We start from the raw sequence: 23,200 nt of genomic DNA on the forward strand, positions 1-23,200 counted from the left end.
GACCCCCGCGATCGGGCCACCGGCTGCTTCTTCTGCGGCCAGGCGAAACATCCTAGGGCGCGCTGCCCAGCGAGAAACGCGACGTGCTCAAGCTGCCTGAAGAAAGGCCACTTTGCTAAGGCCTGCAGAGGCCAACAGAGATCAACAGAGGCCAGCAGTGCCTCATGCGAGTTGTGGGGGCGGCCATCTTCCATCAAGGCCACAGATGCCAGCATCCCCACGTGTGAGTCATGGGGGCGGCCATCTTTGATCCAGGCAACCGACACCAGCAGTGCCTCATGTGAGTTGTGGGGGCAGCCATCTTCTCCGCCATTTGTCCAACCTCGTGGGCGCCGCCATTTTACCCTCCACGCTCGACCGCCACCTCGCCTCCGGACTCGACCACCGCCTCACCCGCAGACTACGGCAGCTCGCTGAGCCACACACTAGCCTCCGTCACACTGGACCAAGCCCGCCCGCACCACCTGTCCAAGTCCATGATGGACATCAAAGTAAACGGCCGCGCCACGACCTGCCTGTTCGACAGCGGAAGCGCGGAGAGTTTCATCCACCCAGACACGGTGAGCCACTACTCCCTCACTGTCCGGCCAACGCGCAACCGGATCTCGATGGCATCGAGGTCCCACGCCACAGACATCAGCGGCTACTGTGTCGTGACCCTGTCGGTTAAGGGCACGGAGTGTAAAAATTTTAAACTCCTCGTCCTCCCCCAGCTCTGCGCTGCTGTCCTACTAGGGCTGGACTTCCAATCCCACCTCCAAAGCGTCACTCTAGCATACGGCGGACCCCTCCCCCCACTCACAGTCGACAACCAGCAGCCTTTAAACCGCCCGCCGCGTAACACCTGCGGCCTATCCACCCTCAAGGTCCCGCCACCTTCCCTGTTCGCTAACCTCACCTACAATAAGGAGAAATGTGTGTTTAACACCTCACGCCTTGCCATCCTCGGCTGCGTAGTAGAGGACGGACTCATCGGCCCCGACCCCGAAAGAATGCGCCCCCTCATGGAGTTACCCCTCCCCCACTGCCCAAAGGCGCTGAAGAGAACCCTGGGGCTCTTCGCCTACTATGCCCAATGGGTGCCCAATTATGCGGACAAAGCCAGACCCCTCATGAAGTCCACATCCTTCCCCCTTACGGAGGAAGCGTGCGCTGCCTTCTCCCTCATTAAGGGAGACATTGCTAAGGCCACAATGCACGCGGTGGATGAGTCCATCCCCTTCCAAGTGGAGAGCGATGCATCCGACTTCGCCCTAGCCGCTACCCTTAACCAGGAGGGGAGACCGGTGGCCTTCTTCTCAAGGACCCTACAGGGCCCTGAGATCCGACACTCGTCGGTCGAGAAGGAGGCCCAGGCGATTGTGGAGGCTGTACGACGCTGGAGGCACTACCTGGCAGGCAAACGATTTACCCTCCTCACCGACCAGCGTTCGGTCGCTTTTATGTTTAATAACAAGCTGAGGGGTAAAATCAAGAACGACAAGATCTTGAGGTGGAGAATCGAACTCTCCACCTATGATTATGATATCTTGTACCAGCCAGGTAAGCTGAACGAACCTCCTGATGCTCTATCACGAATTACATGCGCCAACGCGCAAATTGATAGACTTCAGATCCTCCACAACGACCTCTGCCACCCCGGAGTCACCAGACTTTACCACTTCATTAAGGCCCGCAACCTGCCCTACTCCATCGAGGAGGTCAGGACCATGACCAGGAACTGCCAGACCTGTGCCGAGTGCAAACCGCATTTCTTTAGGCCGGACAGAGCAAGCCTGATCAAGGCCACCCGCCCCTTCGAGCGCTTGAGCATCGATTTTAAGGGGCCCCTCCCGTCCTCTGACCGTAATGTGTACTTCCTCAACATTGTTGATGAGTACTCCCGTTTCCCCTTCGCCTTCCCCTGCCCAGACATGACCAGTACCACGGTCATTAAATGCCTGAACGACCTCTTCGCCTTGTTCGGGTTCCCAAACTATATACATAGTGACCGGGGCTCCTCCTTCATGCTAGTAGGAACTGGCGGAGTTCCTTGCTCAAGAGGTATTGCTGCAAGCAGGACCACCAGCTACAACCCTCGAGGGAACGGCCAGGTGGAAAGAGAGAACGCGACTGTATGGAAGGCCGTCCTCTTAGCCTTAAAGTCTAAGGGCCTCCCAACCTCCCGCTGGCAGGAAGTCCTCCCGGCAGCGCTGCATTCCATCCGGTCACTACTTTGCACTGCCATTAACGCCACCCCCCATGAACGAATGTTTGTTTTCCCCAGGAAGTCGACTACGGGAACCACACTACCAACCTGGCTGACCTCTCCGGGGCCCGTCCTGCTGCGAAAGCACGTGAGGGCCCATAAAACGGACCCCCTGGTCGAGAGGGTGAACCCCCTGCACGCCAACCCTCAGTACGCCTATGTGGCATACCCAGACGGGCGGGAGGACACAGTCTCCTTGCGAGACCTCGCACCCTCGGGCATTCCGGAGACACCACCTTCACCCCCCCCCACTTCCAGCTCAGGTAGACGGCATGCCGGAACCCCACGAGCCCTCGCCGACCACGCAGACACCAGCATCACCAGCATCACCACCGGAGAATGCAACACCGCCGCTGCGACGATCGGAAAGGCTTACGAGGCCTCCGGACAGACTGACATACCAGAACTGGTAGTACACATCACCCCGCCGGACTCAAATCTAAACAAGGGGTGAATGTGGTAAACCACTTTTGTCATTCACTATCGTTACACTATAGTTATCACTGTTATATCGTTACTCTATGGTTATCACTGTTCACACTGTTGTATCACTATACGAGGTCGCCTCTTGTCACGCTGTTATACCTGGGCTGACCACTGCTGACTCCGCCCATGGCTCCACCTACCTGCCCAGGTATAAAGGTGGTCGACTGGCTGGTATTCCTCCTTGCTGGATCCGATCACCCACGAGGGTGGGCTCTGTTATTTAGCCAATAAAAACCTATAGTTACTTTCTTAACTCGTCGCTTTTCATTGGATGAATTGATAGGTATATCAAACCCTTCTTCAAAACTGGAAAGAAAAGATGGATCGGAGGCAGGGCTGCGATCGGACAAAAGAAGTGAAAGAGACAAAAGCAGTAGAAGAGACAATAAAAGGTATTCGAAGCCAGACGAGATAGTAATAGGCTGAGATTAGGTGTGAAGTGTACTGGCAGGGCAAGAGATAGCTGCCAGGTGGGAGAGAGAAACAAAAGGAAAGGGGGGTGGGGGGGAAAAGAGTGGAAAGATTACAAGTAAAAAAGTAATAGGGGCCGAGGTTATGATCTGAAATTGTTGAACTCGATATTGAGTCCGGAAGGCTGCAAAGTGCCTAATCGGAAGATGAGTTGCTGTTCCTCGAGCTTACGTTGAGCTTCCGTGGAACAATACAAGAGGTCAAGGACGGTGAGGTCCGAGTGGGAATGGAGCGGTGAATTAAAGTGACAGGCCACCGGGAGCTCGGGGTCACCCTTATGGACTGAACGGAGGTGTTCCGCAAAGCAGTCACCCAATCTGCGTTTGGTCTCCCCAATGTAGAGGAGACCACATCGTGAGCAGCGAATACAGTATACTAGATTGCGAGAAGTACAAGTAAATCGCTGTTTCACCTGGAAGGGGTGTTTGGGGCCCTGGACAGTGGGAAGGGGGGAGGTATAGGGGCAGGTGTTACATCTCCTTCGCTTGCATGGGAAGGTGCCAGGCGAAGGGGAAGGGCTGTTTGGGGTGATAGAGGAGTGGACTAGGGTGTCTCGGAGGGAGCGGTCCCTACGGAATGCTGAAAGGGGAGGGGAGGGGAAGATACGTTTGGTGGTGGGATCACTTTGGAGGTAGCGGAAATGCCGGAGGATGATCCATTGAATGTGGAGGCTGGTGGGGTGAAAGGTGAGGACAAGGGGAACCCTATCGTGGTTCCGGGAGGGAGGGGCAGGGGTGAGGGCAGAAGTGCGGGAGATAGAACTGACACGGTCGAGGGCTGTGTCAACCACGGTAGAGGGGAATCCTAGGTTGTGGAAAAAGGAAGACATGTCGGAAGCACTGGTGTGGAAGGTGGCATCGTCGGAGCCGATACGGCGGAGACGGAGAAACTGGGAGAATGGAATCGAGTCCTTACAGGAGGCGGGGTGGGAGGAAGTGTAGTCCAGGTAGCTGTGGGAGTCAGTGGGCTTGTAGTGAATATTGGTTGATAACCTATCCCCAGAGATGGAGACGGAGAAGTCGAGGAAGGGAAGGGAAGAGTCAGAGATGGACCATGTGAAGGTGAGGGAAGGGTGGAAATTGGAGGCAAAGTGAATGAAATTGTCTAGTTCGGGGCGAGAGCAGGAAACGGCACCGATACAGTCTTCCTGTTTTTGCCACCAAAGTGGATAACCTCACATTTATCCACGTTATACTGCATCTGCCATGCTTTTGCCCAATCACCTAACCTGTCCAAATCATCCTGGAGTTTCTCGGCATCCTCCTCACAGCACACACGCCCACCCAGCTTTGTGTCGATTCACCATTCATATTCATAGGGTCCGTCTTACAGGTGGCTGGAATGTTTCAGCGGGCCTGCTGTTGACTCACTGGTGCCAGGTGTCCCCCGGTGGATTCTTTCACAACCCCCCCACTGGGAGGGCAGCCACGTCACACAATTGAATCAGGAAAGTACCGAGAGGCCGCGCTACTCCGCCTCAACCTACCATCACACGTGGGAAGTCCCATCTTTGCCACATGCTGATTGGATGATACCCGTTAGTAACATTCCAAACAAACCACCGACAAAGGTGCTAATTGGATAATAGAACCGTCAATCAGCTCCCGGTGTACAATAAATGCCTGAATCGGTAAGTAAGGTACGAGAAGGGGTAAAAAAAATACATAACCCAACCACTGAGCAGAGTGTTTGCTTTCAGAAGCCAAACTGGTATGCAATCTGTGAGCAAACCACTTTGCACTAACCATTTAAAGTAGGGGGGGGGGGGGGGGGGGAGACAGAGGACAATTAGTCAATGTTTTGTGGACCCCCTGAGGTTCGCGGACCCCAGTTTGAGAACCACTGATCTATAGTGTCAGGATATAGTGCAGTACTTACTGGTACCCAGTCGGTAAGCCCTGGCACGGTTTGATCCAAATTGCTGTGGCTCTGTTGAACTTTTACTTTCTGGTTCCCATACTTCCGCCTCCGATTCAGTCGTTCTCGATCCTGCATCTGACACATCTCCTTCTTCTCCCTCTGTACTATTACGATACGGTCTGCGGTGCCAGTTTTCGACAGCTTGCCTCCGTAGTGCTGAACTCCGTGACATGGGATCCCTGACGAACCTACCCTCTGAGTTGCGGTTTTGTTTATGATAATAGTTCCTCTCTGGACTCTGTTCAACGTGCTGCATATCTACAGACGGCGTAAAACTGTCACTATCATAGCATCGTGACACATGGGCGACTGGCTTCGGTCTAGTGGAAACAGCACCAACATAAAAAAGAAAGGTTACTAGGTCTCCTTAGCTGAAGAGTTTAACTAAATTGTTCATTACATTAAATATTTTATTAACCTACATTAACTAACATTTTTATATAAAACTGAACTATAAATATCAAACTGCTTGGAGATTACAAGCATACAAAAAGAAATAAGAAATAATGAGCCATTCAGTCTATCAAGCTCACCTTTCCAGTGAAAGTTGTGTAAGATAGTGGTAAACAGCATAGGAGGCCATGTGGCCAATCGCATCTATGTCGGCTCTTTGTAGAGCCAATCCAAAATGAATCCCACTGCACCACATAAGGGTATGGTAGCATAGTGGTTATGTTACTCGATTAGTGGAGGCCTGGACTAATGATCCGGAGACATGAATTCAAATCCCACCACAGCAGCTGGGGAATTTAAATTCAGTTAAATAAATGTGGAATAAGTTTTTTTTATTTGTTTATGGGATGTGGGCGTCGCTGGCAAGGCCAACATTTATTGCCCATCCCTAATTGCCCTCGAGAAGGTGGTGGTGAGCCGCCTTCTTGAACCGCTGCAGTCCGTGTGGTGAAGCTGCTCCCTAACAGGGCTGTTAGGGAGGGAATGCCAGGATATTGACCCAGCGACGATTAAGGAATGGCGATATATTTCCAAGTCAGGTTGATGTGTGACTTGGAGGGGAACTTGGAGGTAATGGGATTCCCATGTGTCTTCTGCCCTTGTCCTTCTAAGTGGTAGATGTCGCAGGTTTGGGAGAGCTAGTATCGGTAATGGTGACCGTGAAACTACCGAATTGTCGGAAAAACACATCTGGTTCACCAATGTCCTTTAGGGAAGGAAATCTGCCATCCTTACCCAGTCTGGCCCATATGTGACTCCAGACCCACAGCAATCTGGTTGACTCTTAACTGCCCTCGGAAATGGCCGAGCAAACCACTCAGTTTACCAAACCACTACTAAAAACAAGAATAAAACCGGGCGGACCACCTGGCATCGACCTAGGCTCCGGATTCGGACACGACAAAGGCACACCCAGTTGACCCTGCAAAGTCCTCCTCACTAACATCTGAGGATTTGTGCTAAAATTGGGAGAGCTGTCCCACAGACTAGACAGAGTGAGCCGGGAACAGGCGAGTGAGCCAGGGACAGGCAGTGAGTCGGGGACAGATTACCATAGATTCTAGTTTAATTCGTAGACTTTCATGTTGGATTTCATTGGGCCTATACCCTCTGGCGTTCAGAAGAATGAGAGGTGATCTCATTGAAACATACAAGATTCAGAGGGGGATTGACAGGGTAAATGCTGAGAGGTTGTTTCCCCTGGCTGGAGAGTCTAGAAACATAGAAACATAGAAGATAGGAGCAGGAGTAGGCCATTCAGCCCCTCGAACCTGCTCCGCCATTTAATGAGATCATGGCTGATCATCCAAATTCAGTACCCTCTCCCTGCCTTCTCTCCATATCCCTTGATCCCTTTAGCCTTAAGAAATATATCCAACTCCTTCTTGAATATATTTAATGAATTGGCCTTAACTGCCTTTTGTGGTAGAGAATTCCACAGGTTCACCACTCTCTGGGTGAAGAAATTCCTCCTCATTTCTGTCCTAAATGGCCTACCCCTTATCCTTAGACTGTGACCCCTGGTTCTGGACTCCCCGACCATCGGGAACATCCTTCCTGCATCTATTCTGTCTAGTCCTGTTAGAATTTTATAAGTTTCAATGAGATACCCTCTCATTCTTCTAAACTCTAGCCTAATCGACCCAATCTCTCCTCATACGTCATTCCTGCCATCCCAGGTATCAGCCTGGTGAATCTTCGCTGCACTCCTTCCATGGCAAGAACATCCTTCCTCAGATAAGGCGACCAAAACTGCACACAATACTCAAGGTGCGGTCTCACCAAGGCCCTGTACAACTGCAGCAAGATATCCTTGCTCCTGTACTCGAACCCTCTCGCTATGAAGGCCAACATACCATTTGTCGCCTTAACCGCCTGCTGCACCTGCATGCTTACCTTCAGCGACTGGTACACAAGGACACCCAGGTCTCGTTGCACTTCCCCGTCTCCCAATCTATTGCCATTCAGATAATAATCTGCCTTCCTGTTTTTGCCACCAAAGTGGATAACCTCGCATTTATCCACATTATACTGCATCTGCCATGCTTCTGCCCAATCACCCAATCTGCCCAACCTGAACTAGTGGCATAGTCTCAGGATAAGGGATTGGCCACTTAAGACTGAGATGAGAAGGAATTTCTTCACTCAGAGGGTGGTGAATCTTTGGAATTCTCTACTCCAAAGGGCTGTTGATGCAGAGTCACTGAATATAATCAAGGCTGAGAGATAGGTAGATTTTTGGACTCGGGGGGAATCAAGGGATATGGAGATCAGGCGGGAAAGTGGTTGAAGGTCAGCAACGATCTTATTGTGGCCTACTCCTGCTCCTAATTCTTATGTTCTTATTCTGTTGAAGGATTTATGGAAATCTTAATAAGTAAGGACACCTAATATTTTATTTGCAACATACTTAAAAGTTGTGAGGAGAGAAAAATTAGAGTATGAGAGAAAGCGAACTAGAATATAAATACAGATAGTAAGAGTTTCTATAGATATTTTAAAAGAAAAAAGTTAACAAAGTGAGCGTTGGTCCTAAAGAAAGTGAGTCTGGGGAATTAATAATGGAAAATAAGGAGATGGCAGTTGAATTGAACAGGTCTTCACTATAGAGGATACAAGTAACATCCCAGAAATAGCTGTAAATCAGGAAATGGAAGGGAGGGAGGAACTCAAGAAAATTACAATCACCAGGGAAGTGGTACTGAGCAAATTGTTGGAACTGCAGGCTGACAAGTCCCCGGGTCCTGATGGACTTCAACCTAGGGTCTTAAAAGTGGCTAGTGAGATAGTTGATGCAAGCGCAGGAGATGCAACACCTGCCCCTATACCTCCCCCCTTCCCACTGTCCAGGGCCCCAACCACCCCTTCCAGGTGAAACAGCGATTTACTTGTACTTCTTGCAATCTAGTATACTGTATTCGCTGCTCACGATGCGGTCTCCTCTACATTGGGAAGACCAAACGCAGATTGGGTGACCGCTTTGCGGAACACCTCCGTTCAGCCCGTGAGGGGGACCCCGAGCTCCCGGTGGCCTGTCACTTTAATTCACCGCCCCATTCCCACTCAGACCTCACCGTCCTCGGCCTCTTGCATTGTCCCACTGAAGCTCAGCGTAAACTCGAGGAACAGCACCTCATCTTCCGATTAGGCACTTTACAGCCTTCCGGACTCTATCGAGTTCAACAACTTCAGATCATAACCTCGGCCCCTATCATATATATATTTATTATCCACACTTTTTGTTTGTGTCTGTTCTTCTCTCCCACATGGCAGCTGTCTTCCATTCTGCCAGCACAATTCACACTCCATCGAGAGCCATCTTTTGTTTCTTAACCTGTCCCATTACCATCTCCTTTTGCCTTGAATATCTCTTAATGTCTCTTAACCTCTCCTGCCTTCTATCTTATCACAGACCTTCCCTTTTGTTTTTTCATCCCCTCCCCCCTTTCCCAGCCCCTACACTTACTTAAAAATCTGTTCCATTTCCTGCTTTTTTCCAGTTCTGCCGAAGGGTCATCGACCTGAAACGTTAACTCGGTTTCTCTCTTCACAGATGCTGCCTGACCTGTTGAGTATCTCCAGATTTCCAGCATCTGCAGTATTTTCTTTTTGAGATAGTTGATGCGTTGGTTTTAATTTTCCAAAATTCCCTAGATTCGGGGAAGGTTCCATTAGATTGGAAAATAGCGAATGTAACTCCTTTATTCAAAAAGAGGGAGACAGCAGGAAACTACAGGCCAGTTAGCTTAACATCCGTCATAGGGAAGATGTTACAAGCTATTATTAAAGACATTATAGCAGGGCACTTAGAAAAGTTCAAAGTAATCAGGCAGAGTCAACATGATTTTGTGGAAGGGAAATCATGTTTAACCAATTTATTGGAGTTCTTTGAGGAAGTAGCATGTGCTGTAGATAAAGGGGAACCGGTGGATGTACTGTACTTAGATTTCCAGAAGGCATTTGATAAGGTGCTACATCAAAGGTTATTGCGGAAAATAAAAGCTCATGGTGTAGGGGGTAACATATTGGCATGGATAGAAGATTGGCTAGCTAACAGGAAACGGAGAGTAGGCATAAATGGGTCATTTTCTGATTGGCAAGATGTAACGAGCGGTGTGCCACAGGGATCAGTGTTGGGGCCTCAACTTTTTACAATTTATATAAATGACTTGGATGAAGGGACCGAAGGTATGGTTGCTAAATTTGCTGATGACACAAAGATAGGTAGGAAAGTAAATTGTGAAGAGGACATAAGGAGGCTACAAAGAGATATAGATAAGTTAAGTGAGTGGGCAAAGATCTGGCAAATGGAGTATAACGTGGGAAAATGTGAAATTGTCCATTTTGGCAGGAAGAATGAAAAAGCATATTATCAAAATGGTGAGAGATTGCAGAGCTCTGAGATGCAGAGGGATCTGGGTGTCCTAGTGCATGAATCGCAAAAGGTTAGTATGCAGGTACAGCAAGTAATTAGGAAAGCTAACAGAACGTTATAGTTTATTGCGAGGGAAATTGAATACAAAAGGAGGGAGGTTATGCTTCAGTTATACAGGGCATTGGTGAGACCGCATCTGGAGTACTGTGTACAGTATTGGTCTCCTTATTTAAGGAATGATGTAAATGCGTTGGAAGCAGTTCAGAGAAGGTTTACTAGACTAATACAGGAAACTTTGTGCTATCCGGAGGTGAGCTATCCGGCAATCTGGAGCCACCGGCAAAAATCAACAGACGTTTTTTATTCTTTTTGGTTTTTTTTTTGCTTTGTTTGAACAGTCAAGCTGTGCAAGGTCTGTAGCTATAGCAACAGCTTCAGCTACAGAGCTTTAGGGCCACACCCGAGTGTTTAGAAGCTGTTGCCAAGCAACAGTGTTTGTTGTCAAATACGGAGATAAGAATCTCCATATCTCTCAACATTAACTCTGGAGAGTACGGCAGTTTTGAGGCAACGGCAGCAGCTCGGTCCCGTGGGTGCCGGATAGCACAAAGTTTCCTGTACCTGGAATGGGTGGGTTGTCTTATGAGGAAAGGTTGGACAGGCTAGGCTTGTATCCGCTGGAGTTTAGAAGAGTAAGAGGTGACTTGATTGAAACATATAAGATCCTTAGGGGTCTGGACAGGGTGGGTGTGGAGAGGATGTTTCCTCTTGTGGGAGAATCTAGAACTAGGGGTCACTGTTTAAAAATAAGGGGTCGCCCATTTAAGACAGAGATGAGGAGAAATTTTTTCTCACAGAGGGTCGTGAGTCTTTGGAACTCTCTTCCTCAGAGGGCGGTGGAAGCAGAGTCTTTGAATATTTTTAAGGCAGAGGTAGATAGATTCTTGGTAAGCAAGGGGGTGAAAGGTTATCGGGGGTAGGCGGGAATGTGGAGTAATCAGATCAGCCATAATCTTATTGAATGGCGGAGCAGGCTCGAAGGGCCGAGTGGCCTACTCCTGTTCCTAATTAGTATGTATGTACGTATGAGGCTTTTCGGGCAGGACCTTCTTGGTTTAGTTTCCATTATTTTACCCAGTAATAGGCATAGTTTGTTAGTCCCTCTTTTTAAATACAGGTATACATTTGCTAGATTCCAATTCTGCACAACCTCTCCGGCACCCACTGAATCTTTCATCTTTGCAGCCACTGTCCCACTAATGTTCTTCCTATTCTCTTTCAGCACCCTAGGTTATACATCATTCGGCCCAGGGGTTTTAAAATTAATACATATGGTGAATTCTCATTAAATTATGTGCATTTGTAAATAAATCTAAATAATGAGGAAAGAAAATCTGCTTAACCTTTATCTTAGAAAAACATTCATCCCAAACAAATTTAACTCCAGGTTTTATTGCTTTTCTGCAGCTTTAAATTCAACGCTAAACTCATCCCCCGTGTGGTCCAGTGTAAGAGATGAGCATTGGACTATATTACAACATTAAACTCCGCTTGTTTCGTTCCTTTATATCCCATACCTGACATTTGGTAATGACTGTTGCTCAGACACAGGCACATTCTCTCGGGAAACTCCGACTGGCGTCATGTGTCTTTCACCCTGGACAAGAAGAAGGAATTGAATGTGAAAATTAAAGCAAAAGTCCAACAATCAGAACCATTTTCAAAAAATTCCAACGTTAATATGGCACTTATGAGTACGGTAGCAGAGTGGTTATGTTACTGGACTTGCAACCCAGAGACAGTGGGGGGGATTTTAACTCAGGTGCGGGATGGTGTGTTATCCAAAATTCGTGTTTCCCACACGAATCTAAATGGATGTGGGAGATTGATGCAATTTTAACTTGTGGCCAATTGATTTCCAACGTGTGGGAAGCCTTTGCAAATGGGTTTCTCATGACTGAAAGTCCCCTCCGATGATGTCATCATTGCTGCTGCATTTAAGATCCACAGCAAGCCTTGCTTCTTCTGCAGGCTGCCAAGCTTCTTGACTGTGCAGTGTGAGGGAGCTGCAGCAAAAATGCCATCACTTCATTAATGTACATAAAATTTCTGATGGCAAATGTTGCAGTTGTATTGTCTGTCATTTCACTAGTGGGACTTCCACATTGAGGGCTTAGGCATACTGGCAACTGTCGGTATGGTGGTCAGAGTGCTAGGAATCCTCTGGTTCTTGGCCATTGTCGATGCTCTGGTAAGAAACTGCGAGGCAAAAGTGTTTGTTTGACTAGGCTAAGCTAATCTGGCCAGGATGAGTGCATTCCTTGCATCCTGGGCAGCAATGTTCTCGCGTAATGCTGCCGCTGGTTGGTGGGCCTCTGCAGGATCTTCGTTTTCGCCCTCCTCCTCCTCCTGGAACTCACTGCCTGAAAAGGTGGTAGAGGCAGGAACCATAACCACATTTAAAGAGTACTTGGATGTGCGCTTGCATAGAAACATAGAAGATAGGAGCAGGAGTAGGCCATTCAGCCCCTCGAGCCTGCTCCGCCATTCAATGAGATCATGGCTGATCATCCAAATTCAGTACCCGGTCCCTGCCTTCTCCCCATATCCCTTGATCCCTTTAGCCTTAAGAAATATATCCAACTCCTTCTTGAATATATTTCATGAATTGGCCTCTACTGCCTTCTGTGGTAGAGAATTCCACAGGTTCACCACTCTCTAGGTGAAGAAATTCCTCCTCATCTCTGTCCTAAATGGGTTACCCCTTATCCTTAGACTGTGACCCCTGGTTCTGGACTCCCTGACTATCGGGAACATCCTTCCTGCATCTAGTCTCTCTAGTCCTGTTAGAATTTTATAAGTTTCAATGAGATCCCCTCTCATTCTTCTAAACTCCAGCGAGTACAAGCCCAATCGACCCAATCTCTCCTCATACGTCATTCCTGCCATCCCAGGTATCAGTCTGGTGAATCTTCGCTGCACTCCTTCCATGGCAAGAACATCCTTCCTCAGATTTGTGGAGAAAAACTGCACACAATACTCAAGGTGTGGTCTCACCAAGGCCCTTTACAACTGCAGCAAGACATCCTTGTTCTTGTAGGAGGAGGAAACTTCAGGAATATCCCCAAGCTCAACTTATTATAGAGCCCAGAATGTGAATGTAAGAAACAGGGATGAAATGTTCTTGTTTCTTCAGCCAAAAGTGCGAATGGATGATTTTTTAAATATTCACAGGATGTGGGCGTCACCGTCAAGGCCAGCATTTATTGCCCATCGCTAATTGCCCTTGAGAAGGTGGTGGGAAGAGGTCAGGTGAGGGGATATTTAGAAATCTAAAGAGAAAGGTCAAGGCATTAGAGCAGTGTAGCGATTTGGGTAAAAATAAGCAGAGTGTGACAGGAAGGGACAGAGAGTTTAATGGTAGCAGTGCAGCAGAGAATAAGGTCAAAGCAGGGAATAATGGTGAAACATTTAAATTAAAAGCTCTTTATCTGAATGCACGAAATATTCGTAACAAGATAGATGAACAAGTGGCACAAATAGAGGTAAATGGGTTTGATCTAATAGCCATTACAGAGACATGGTTACAAGGTGGCCAAGGTTGGGAACTAAATGTTCCAGGGTACTTGACGTTTTGAAAAGACAGGCAGAATGGAAAAGGAGGGCGAGTAGCCCTGATAATAAAGGATGGCATAAGGACAGTAGAGAGAACGGAACTCGGCTTGGAAGATCAGGAAGTAGAATCAGTATGGGTGGAGATAAGGAATAACAAGAGGAAAAGGAAGGGGAGGGTAAACAGCCAGTTGTCGTGGTGCATATAGGTACCAACGATATAGGTAAAAAAAAAACAGGATGAGGTCCTAAAAGCTGAATATAGGGAGTTAGGAGGTAAATTTTAAAAAAGTCCTCAAAGGTAGTAATCTCAGGATTGCTACCAGTGCCACATGCTAGTCAGAGTAGAAATAGAAGGATATTTCAGGTGAATACGTGGCTAGAGGAATGGTGCAATGGGGAGGGATTCAAATTCCTGGGACATTGGAACCGGTTCTGGGGGAGGTGGGACCAGTACAAACTGGACGGTTTGCACCTGGGCGGGACCGGGGCCGATGTCCGAGGAGGAGTGTTTGCTAGTGCTGTTGGTGAGGGTTTCAACTAAAATGGCAGGGAGTTGGGAACCTGTGCAGGGAGACAGAGGAAAGGGAAACAAGGACAGAAACAAAAGACAGGATGGGGAAAAGCAAAAGTGGAAGGCAGAGAAATCAAGTGTGTAAATCAAACAGGGCCACAGTAAATAATAATTCTAAAAGGACTAAGAGTGTTAAAAAATCAAGCCTGAAGGCTTTATGTCTTAATGCGAGGAGCATTTGTGATTAGGGGGATGACTTAGCTGCGCAAATAGATGTAAACGGATATGATGTAATTGGATTTACGGAGACATGGCTCCAGGGTGACCAAGTCTGGGAATTCAACATCCAGGGGTATTCAATATTCAGCAAGGACAGGCAAAAAGGAAAAAGAGGTGGGGTAGCATTGCTGGTTAAAGAGGGGATTAACACAATAGTAAGGAAGGATATTAGTTCTGATGATGTGGAATCTGTATAGGCAGAGCTGAGAAATACCAAGGGGCAGAAAACGTTAGTGGGAGTTGTATACAGACCCCCAAACAGTAATGCTGAGGTTGGGGATGGCATTAAACGGGAAATTAGAGACGCGTGCAATAAGGGCATAGCAGTTATCATGGGTGACTTTAATCTACATATAGGTTGGGCTAACCAAATTAGTAACAATACTGTGGAGGAGGAATTCCTAGCGTGTATACGGGATGGTTTCCTGGACCAATATGTCGAGGAACCAACTAGAGATCAGGCCATCTTAGGCTGGGTATTATGTAATGAGAAAGGATTAATTAGCAATCTTGTTGTGCGAGGCCCCTTGGGGAGGAGTGATTATAATATGAGAGAATTATTCATTAAAATGGAGAGTGAAGTACTTGACTCAGAGACTAGGGTCCTGAATTTAAATAAAGGAAACTATGACGGTATGAGGCGCGAGTTGGGTAGGACTGATTGGGGAATGTCACTCAAAGGGTTGACGGTGGATAGACAATGGCAAACATTTAAAGATCGCATAGATGAACTACAGAATTTGTTCATCCCTGTTTGGCATAAAAATAAAAAAAAGGTGACTCAACCGTGGCTAACAAGGGAAATTAGGGATAGCATAAGATCCAAGGAGAGGACATATAATTTGGCCAGAAAAAGCAGCAAACCTGAGGATTGGGAGTAGGTCAGGATCCAGCAAAGGAGGACAAAGAGATTAAGAGGGGGAAAATACGTTATGAGAGTAAGTTTTCAGGGAACATAAAAACAGACTGTAAAAGCTTCTATAGATATATGGAGAAAAAGATTGGTGAAGTCAAGCGTAGGTCCCTTGCAGTCAGAATCAGGGGAATTTACAATGGGGAACAAAGAAATGGCAGACCAATTAAATACATACTTTGCTTCTGTCTTCACAAAGGAGGACACAAATAACCTCCCAGAGATGTCGGGGAACATAGGGTCTAATGAGAGGGAGGAACTGAATGAAATCAGTATTTGTAGGGAAATGGTGTTAGGGAAATTGACGGGATTGAAGGCCGATGAATCTCGAGGGCCTGATAATCTACATCCTAGGATACTTAAGGAAGTGGCCCTAGAAAGAGTAGATGCATTGCTGATCATCTTCCAACATTCGATAGACTCTGGAACAGTTCCCATTGATTGGAGGGTAGCTAATGTAACCCCACAATTTAAAAAAGGTGGTACAGAGAAAATGGGGAATTATAGACCGGTAAGTCTGACATCGGTAATGGGAAAAATGTTGGAGTCCATTATAAAAGGTGCAATAGCAGAGCACTTGGAAAACAGTGACAGGATCGGACAAAGTCAACACAGATTTACGAAAGGTAAATCATGCTTGACTAATCTACTGTAAATTTTTTGAGGATGTAACTGGTAGAATAGATAAGGGACAGCCAGTGGATGTGGTGTATTTGGACTTTCAGAAGGCTTTCGATAAGGTCCCGCATAAGAGGTTAGCGTGCAAAGTTAAAGGACAAGGGATTGGGGGTAAGGTACTGTCTTGGATAGAGAACTGGTTGGCAGACAGGAAGCAAAGAGTTGGAATAAACGGGTCTTTTTCCGAGTGGCAGGCAGTGACTACTGGCGTACCGCAGGGATCGGTGCTAGGACCCGTTATTCACAATATATATTAATGGTCTAGACGAGGGAACTAGATGTAATATCTCCAAGTTTGCAGACGACACAAAGCTGGGTGGGCGTGTATGCTGTGAGGAGGATGCAGAGAAACTACAGGATGATTTGGACAGGTTGGGTGATTGGGCAGATGCACGGCAAATGCAGTATAATGTGGATAAATGCGAGGTTATCCACTTCGGTGGCAAAAACAGGAAGACAGATTATAATCTGAATGGCAATAGATTGGGAGAAGGGGAAGTGCAACGAGACCTGGGTGTCCTTGTGCACCAGTCGCTGAAGGTAAGCATGCAGGTGCAGCAGGCGGTTAAGAAGGCAAATGGTATGTTGGCCTTCATAGCGAGAGGATTTGAGTACAGGAGCAAGGATGTCTTGCTGCAGTTCTACAGGGCCTTGGTGAGACCACACCTTGAGTATTGTGTGCAGTTTTGGTCACCTTATCTGAGGAAGGATGTTCTTGCCATGGAGAGAGTGCAGCAAAGATTCACCAGACTGATACCTGGGATGGCAGGAATGACGTATGAGGAGAGATTGGGTCGATTAGGCTTATATTCGCTAGAGTTTAGAAGAATGAGAGGGGATCTCAGTGCATCTTCTAAAATTCTAACAGGACTAGACAGACTAGATGCAGGAAGGATGTTCCCGATGGCAGGTGAGTCCAGAACCAGGGGTCACAGTCTAAGGATAAGGGGTAAGTCATTTAGGACTGAGATGAGGAGGAATTTCTTCACCCAGAGAGTGGTGAACCTGTGGAATTCTCTACCACACAAGGCAGTTGAGGCCAATTAATTAAACATATTCAAGAAGGAGTTAGATATATTTATTAGGGCTAAAGGGATCATGGGACATGGGGAGAAAGCAGGGACAGGGTACTGAATTTGGATGATCAGCCATGGTCTCATTAGATGTCGGAACAGGTTCGAGGGGCCAAATGGCCAACTCCTGCTCCTATCTTCTGTTTCTATGTTACCAATGGATTCAGGCATTTTCCTGACGAATGATTTCCGGCTAATTCCCAGTTTATTCTCTCCCTACTTGCTTGAATTGCAGTGTTACATTTGCGACCTTCAATCTCTCTATGTATTTAATTGGTCATCCATTTCTTTGTTCCGCATTATAAATTCCCGATTCTGACTGCAAGGGACCTACGCTTGACTTCCCCAATCTTTTTCTCTTCACATACCTACAGAAGCTTTTACAGTCAGTTTTTATGTTCCCTGCAAGCTTACTCTCATATTTTATTTTCCACCTCTTAATTGATCCCTTTGTCCTCCTTTGCTGAATCCTAAACTGCTGCCAATCCTCAGGTTTGCTGCTTTTTCTGGCCAATTTATATGTCCTCTCCTTGGATCTTATGCTATCCCTAATTTCTCTTGTTAGCCACGGTTGAGTCACCTTTTTTGTTTTATTTTTATGCCAAACAGGGATGAACAAATTCTGTAGTTCATCCACGCGATCTTTAAATGTTTGCCATTGCCTATCCACCGTCGACCCTTTAAGTAACGTTCCCCAATCCATCCTAGCCAACTCGTGACTCATACCATCGTAGTTTCCTTTATTTAAAATCAGGACCGTAGTCTCTGAGTCAACTACTTCACTCTCCATTTTAATGAAGAATTCTATCATATTATGATCGCTCCTCCCTAAGGGGCCTCGCACAAGAAGATTGCTAATTAATCCTTTCTCATTACATAATACCCAGTCCAAGATGGCCTGATCTCTAGTTGGTTCCTTGACATATTGGTCCAGGAAACCATCCCGTATACACTCCAGGAATTCCTCCTCCACAGTATTGTTACTAATTTGGTTAGCCCAATCTGTATGTAGATTAGTCACCCATGATAACTGCCGTGTCCTTATTGCACGCATCTCTAATTTCCCATTTAATGACATCCCCAGCCTCAGCATTACTGTTTGGGAGGCTGTATACAACTCCCACTAATGTTTTCTGCTCATGGTATTTCTCAGCTCTACCCATACAGATTCCACATCATCAGAGCTAATATTCTTCCTTACAATTGTGTTAATCTCCTCTTTAACCAGCAATGCTACCCCACCTCCTTTTCCTTTTTGCCTGCACTTCCCGAATATTGAATACCCCTGGATGTTGACTTCCCAGCCTTGGTCACCTTGGAGCCATGTCTCCGTAATCCCAATTATATCATATCCATTTACATCTATTTGCGCAGCTAATTCATCCCCCTTATTACGAATGCTCCTCGCATTAAGACACAAAGCCTTCAGGGTTGTTTTTTTTAACACTCATGGTCCTTTTAGAATTATTATTTACTGTGGCCCTGTTTGATTTACACCCTTGATTTCTCTGCCTTCCACTTTTGCTTTTCTCCTTCCTGTCTTTTGCTTCTATCCTTGCTTCAATTTCCTGTCTCCCTGCACAGGTTCCCAACTCCCTGCCATTTTAGTTTAAACCCTCCCCAACAGCACTAGCAAACACGCCCCCTAGGACATCGGTCCCGGTCCCGCCCAGGTGCAAACCGTCCAGTTTGTACTGGTCCCACCTCCCCCAGAACTGGTTTCAATGTCCCAGGAATTTGAATCCCTCCCACTTGCACCATTCCTCTAGCCACGTATTCCTCTGCAATATCCTTCTATTTCTACTCTGACTAGCACGTGGCACTGGTAACAATCCTGAGATTACTACCTTTGAGCTTGTATGTTTTAATTTACCTCCTAACTACCTATATTCAGCTTTTAGGACCTCATCCCGTTTTTTACCTATATCGTTGGTACCTATATGCACCACGACAACTAGCTGTTCACGCTCCCCCTCCAGAATGCCCTGCAGCTGCCGCGACACATCCTTAACCCTTGCACCAGGGAGGCAACATACCATCCTGAAGTCTCGTTTGCGGCCGCAGAAACGCCTATCTGTTCCCCTTACAATAGAATCCCCTATGAGTATAGTTCTCCCGCTCGTTTTCCTCCCGTTCTGTGCAGCAGAACCACCCATGGTGCCAGGAAGTTGGCTGCTGCTGCCTTCCCCCAATAAGCCATCTCCCTCAACATAGAAACATAGAAGATAGGAGCAGGAGTAGGCCATTCAGCCCCTCGAGCCTAATCCGCCATTCAATGAGATCATGGCTGATCATCCAAATTCAGTACCCTGTCCCTGCTTTCTCCCCATATCCCTTGATCGCTTTAGCCTTAAGAAATATATCCAACTCCTTCTTGAATATATTTAATGAACTGGCCTCCACCGTCCTCTGTGGCAGAGAATTCCACAGGTTCACCACTCTCTGGGTGAAGAAATTCCTCCTCATCTCAGTCCTAAATGGCTTACCCCTTATCCTTAGATTATGACCCCTGGTTCTGGACTCCCCGACCATCAGAAACATCCTTCCTGCATCTAGTCTGTCCAGGCCTGACAGAATTTTATAGGTTTCGATGTGATCCCCTCTCAATCTTCTAAACTCCAGTGAGTATAAGCCTAATCGACACAATCTCTCCTCATACGTCATTCCTGCCATCCCAGGTATCAGCCTGGTGAAGCTTCGCTGCACTCCTTCCATGGCAAGAACATCCTTCCTCAGATAAGGCGACCAAAGCTGCACACAATACTCAAGGTGCGGTCTCACTAAGGCCCTGTACAACTGCAGCAAGACATCCTTGTTCCTGTACTCAAACCCTCTTGCTACGAAGGCCAACATAACATTTGCCTTCTTAACCGCCTGCTGCACCTGCATGCTTACCTTCAGCGACTGGTGCACAAGAACACCCAGGTGTCTTTGCACTTCCCCTTCTCCCAATCTATTGCCATTCAAATAATAATCTGCCTTCCTGTTTTTGCCACCAAAGTGGATAACCTCACATTTATCCACATTATGGTGCATTTGCCATGTTTCTGCCCAATCACCCAACCTGTCCAAATGGTACTGGAGTTTCACGACATCCTCCTCACAGCATACCCTCCCACCCAGCTTTGTGTCCTCTACAAATTTGGAGATATTACATCCAATTCCCTCGTCCAGATCATCATCATTAATATATATTGTGAACAGCTGGGGTCCTAGGAGCGATCCTTGCGGTACCCCACTAGTCACTGCCTGCCACTCGGAAAACGACCCGTTTATTCCAACTCTTTGCTTTCTATCTGCCAACCAGTTCTCTATCCAAGTCAATACCTTGCCCCCAATCACGTGACTTAATTTTGCATGCTAATCTCTTATGCGGGACCTTATCGAAAACCTTCTGAGAGTCCAAATACACCACATCCACTGGTTCTCCCTTATCTATTTTACCAGTTACATCCTCAAAAAATTCCAGTAGATTAGTCAAGCACGATTTACCTTTTGTAAATCCATGTTGACTTTGTCCGATCCTGTCACTGCTTTTCAAGTGCTCTGTTATTACATCTTTTATAATGGACTCTAGCATTTTCCCCACTACCGATGTCAGGCTTACCGGTCTATAATTCCCCGCTTTTTCTCTACCACCTTTTTTGAATAGTGAGGCAACATTAGCTACCCTCCAATCCATGGGTACTGTTCCAGAGTCTATCGGGTTATACAGTCATAGAGTCATACAGCACAGAAAGAGGCCCTTCGACCCATCGCGTCCGCGCCGGCCATCAAGCCCTGTCTAATCTAATCCTATTTTCCAGCATTTGGTCCGTAGCCTTGTATGCTATGGCATTTCAAGTGCTCATCCAAATGCTTCTTGAATGTTGTGAGGGTTCCTGCCTCTACCACCCTTTCAGGCAGCGAGTTCCAGATTCCAACCACCCTCTGGGTGAAAAAGTTTTTCCTCAAATCCCCTCCAAACCTCCTGCCCCTTACCTTGAATCTATGCCCCTTTGTTATTGACCCCTCTACTAAGGGGAAAAGTTCCTTTCCATCTACCCTATCTATGCCCCTCATAATTTTATATACCTCAATCAGGTCCCCCCTCAGCCTTCTTCTGCTGCAAGGAAAACAACCCCAGCCTGGCCAGTCTTTCTTCATAGCTGAAGCGCTCCAGCCCAGGTAACATCCTGGTAAATCTCCTCTGCACCCTCTCCAAAGCAATCACATCCTTCCTGTAGTGTGGCGACCAGAACTGCACACAGTACTCCAGCTGTGGCCTTACCAGCGTTTTGTACAGCTCCATCATAACCTCCCTGCTCTTATATTCTATGCCTCAGCTAATGAAGGCAAGTATCCCATATGCCTTTTTAACCACCTTATCCACCGCCTTCAGGGATCTATGTACATGCACACCAAGGTCCCTCTGATCCTCTGTCTTTCCTAGGGTCTTACCATTCATTGTGTATTCCCTTGCCTTGTTAGTCCGTCCAAAATGCATCACCTCACACTTTTGCCACTGTTCCGCCCATCTGACCAACCCATCTATATCGTCCTGTAGCCTGAGGCTTCCCTCCTCGCTATTTACCACCCCACCAATTTTCGTGTCATCTGCGAACTTACTGATCATACCTTTTACATTCACATCCAAATCATTAATGTAGACCACAAACAGCAGAGTTCTGGAAGATGACCAGCAATGCATCGACTATCTCCAGGGCCACTTCCTAAAGTACCCTAGGATGTAAATTATCAGGCCCTGGGGATTTATCGGCCTTCAATCCCGTCAACTTCCCCAACACCATTTCCCTACAAATACTGATTTCTTTCAGTTCCTCCCTCCCATTAGTCCCTCTGTTCCCCGACATCTCTGGGAGGTTATTTGTGTCCTCCTTTGTGAAGACAGAACCAAAATATGTATTTAATTGGATGCCATTTCTTTGTTCCCCATTATAAATTCCCCTGATTCTGACTGCAAGGGACCTACGCGTGACTTCACCAATCTTTTTCTCTTCACATATCTATAAAAGCTTTTACAGTCAGTTTTTATGTTCCCTGCAAGCTTACTCTCATACTCTATTTTCCCCCTCTTAATTAATCCCTTTGTCCTCCTTTGTTGAATCTTAAACTGTTCCCAATCCTCAGGTTTGCTGCTTTTTCTGGCCAATTTATATGTCCTCTCCTTGGATCTTATGTTATCCCTAATTTCCCTTGTTAGCCACGGTTGAGTCACCTTTTTTGATTTATTTTTATGCCAAACTGGAATAAACAAATTTTGTAGTTCATCCATGCGGTCTTTGAATGTTTGCCATCGCCTATCCACCGTCAACCCTTTGAGTGACATTCCCCAATCAATCCTACCCAACTCGCACCTCATACCATCGTAGTTCCCTTTATTTAAATTCAGGACCTTAGTCTCTGAGTCAACTACTTCACTCTCCATCTTAATGAAGAATTCTATCATATTATGATCGCTCTGACCCAAGGGGCCTCGCACAACAAGATTGCTAATTAATCCTTTCTCATTGCATAATACCCAGTCTAAGATGGCCTGATCCCTAGTTGGTTCCTCGACATATTGGTCCAGGAAACCATCCCGTATACACTCCAGGAATTCCTCCTCCACAGTATTGTTACTAATTTGGTTAGCCCAATCTATATGTAGATTAAAGTCACCCATGATGACTGCTGTGCCCTTATTGCACGCAATATCCAAAGTGGTATATCTGTTTGAGAGGGGGATGGCAACAGGGGACCATTAAGGAAGTGGTAATAAGTCACTTAGAAAATCATAACATGATTAGGCAGAGTCAACATGATTTTATGAAAGGGAAATCGTGTTTGACAAATTTATTTGAGTTTTTTGAGGATGTAACTAGCAGGGTAGATAAAGGGGAACCAGTGGATGTAGTATATTTGGATTTCCAAAAGGCATTCAATAAGGTGCCACATAAAAGGTTATTACACAAGATTAGGGCTCATGGGGTTGGGGGTAATATAGTAGCATGGATAGAGGATTGGTTAATGGACAGAAAACAGAGAGTAGGGATAAACAGGTCTTTTTCAGGTTGGCAGGCTGTAACTAGTGGGGTGCTGCAAGGATCAGTGCTGGGGTCTCAGCTATTTACAATCTATATTAATGACCTAGATGAAGGGACCAAATGTAATGTATCCAAGTTTGCTGATGATACAA

At 46.7% G+C, this 23,200-nt stretch overlaps 1 protein-coding gene across 1 annotated transcript in view; it reads right to left on the reverse strand.

The window, feature by feature from the left end:
- fbxo41 (F-box protein 41) overlaps positions 1–23,200 on the reverse strand; it is a 323,546-nt gene that overhangs the window by 223,882 nt on the left and 76,464 nt on the right. Inside the window, exons 5-6 of the mRNA XM_085976430.1 lie at positions 11,531–11,610; positions 5,084–5,445 (exon numbers count right to left, since the gene is read on the reverse strand). Coding sequence (XP_085832556.1) covers positions 5,084–5,445; positions 11,531–11,610 — 442 coding nt within the window. The remainder of the gene's footprint in view (positions 1–5,083; positions 5,446–11,530; positions 11,611–23,200) is intronic.

This window comes from Somniosus microcephalus, chromosome 2, assembly GCF_052327205.1.
Source record: "Somniosus microcephalus isolate GS21.2 chromosome 2, FLI_Smic_1.0, whole genome shotgun sequence".
Taxonomy (NCBI): domain Eukaryota; kingdom Metazoa; phylum Chordata; class Chondrichthyes; order Squaliformes; family Somniosidae; genus Somniosus; species Somniosus microcephalus.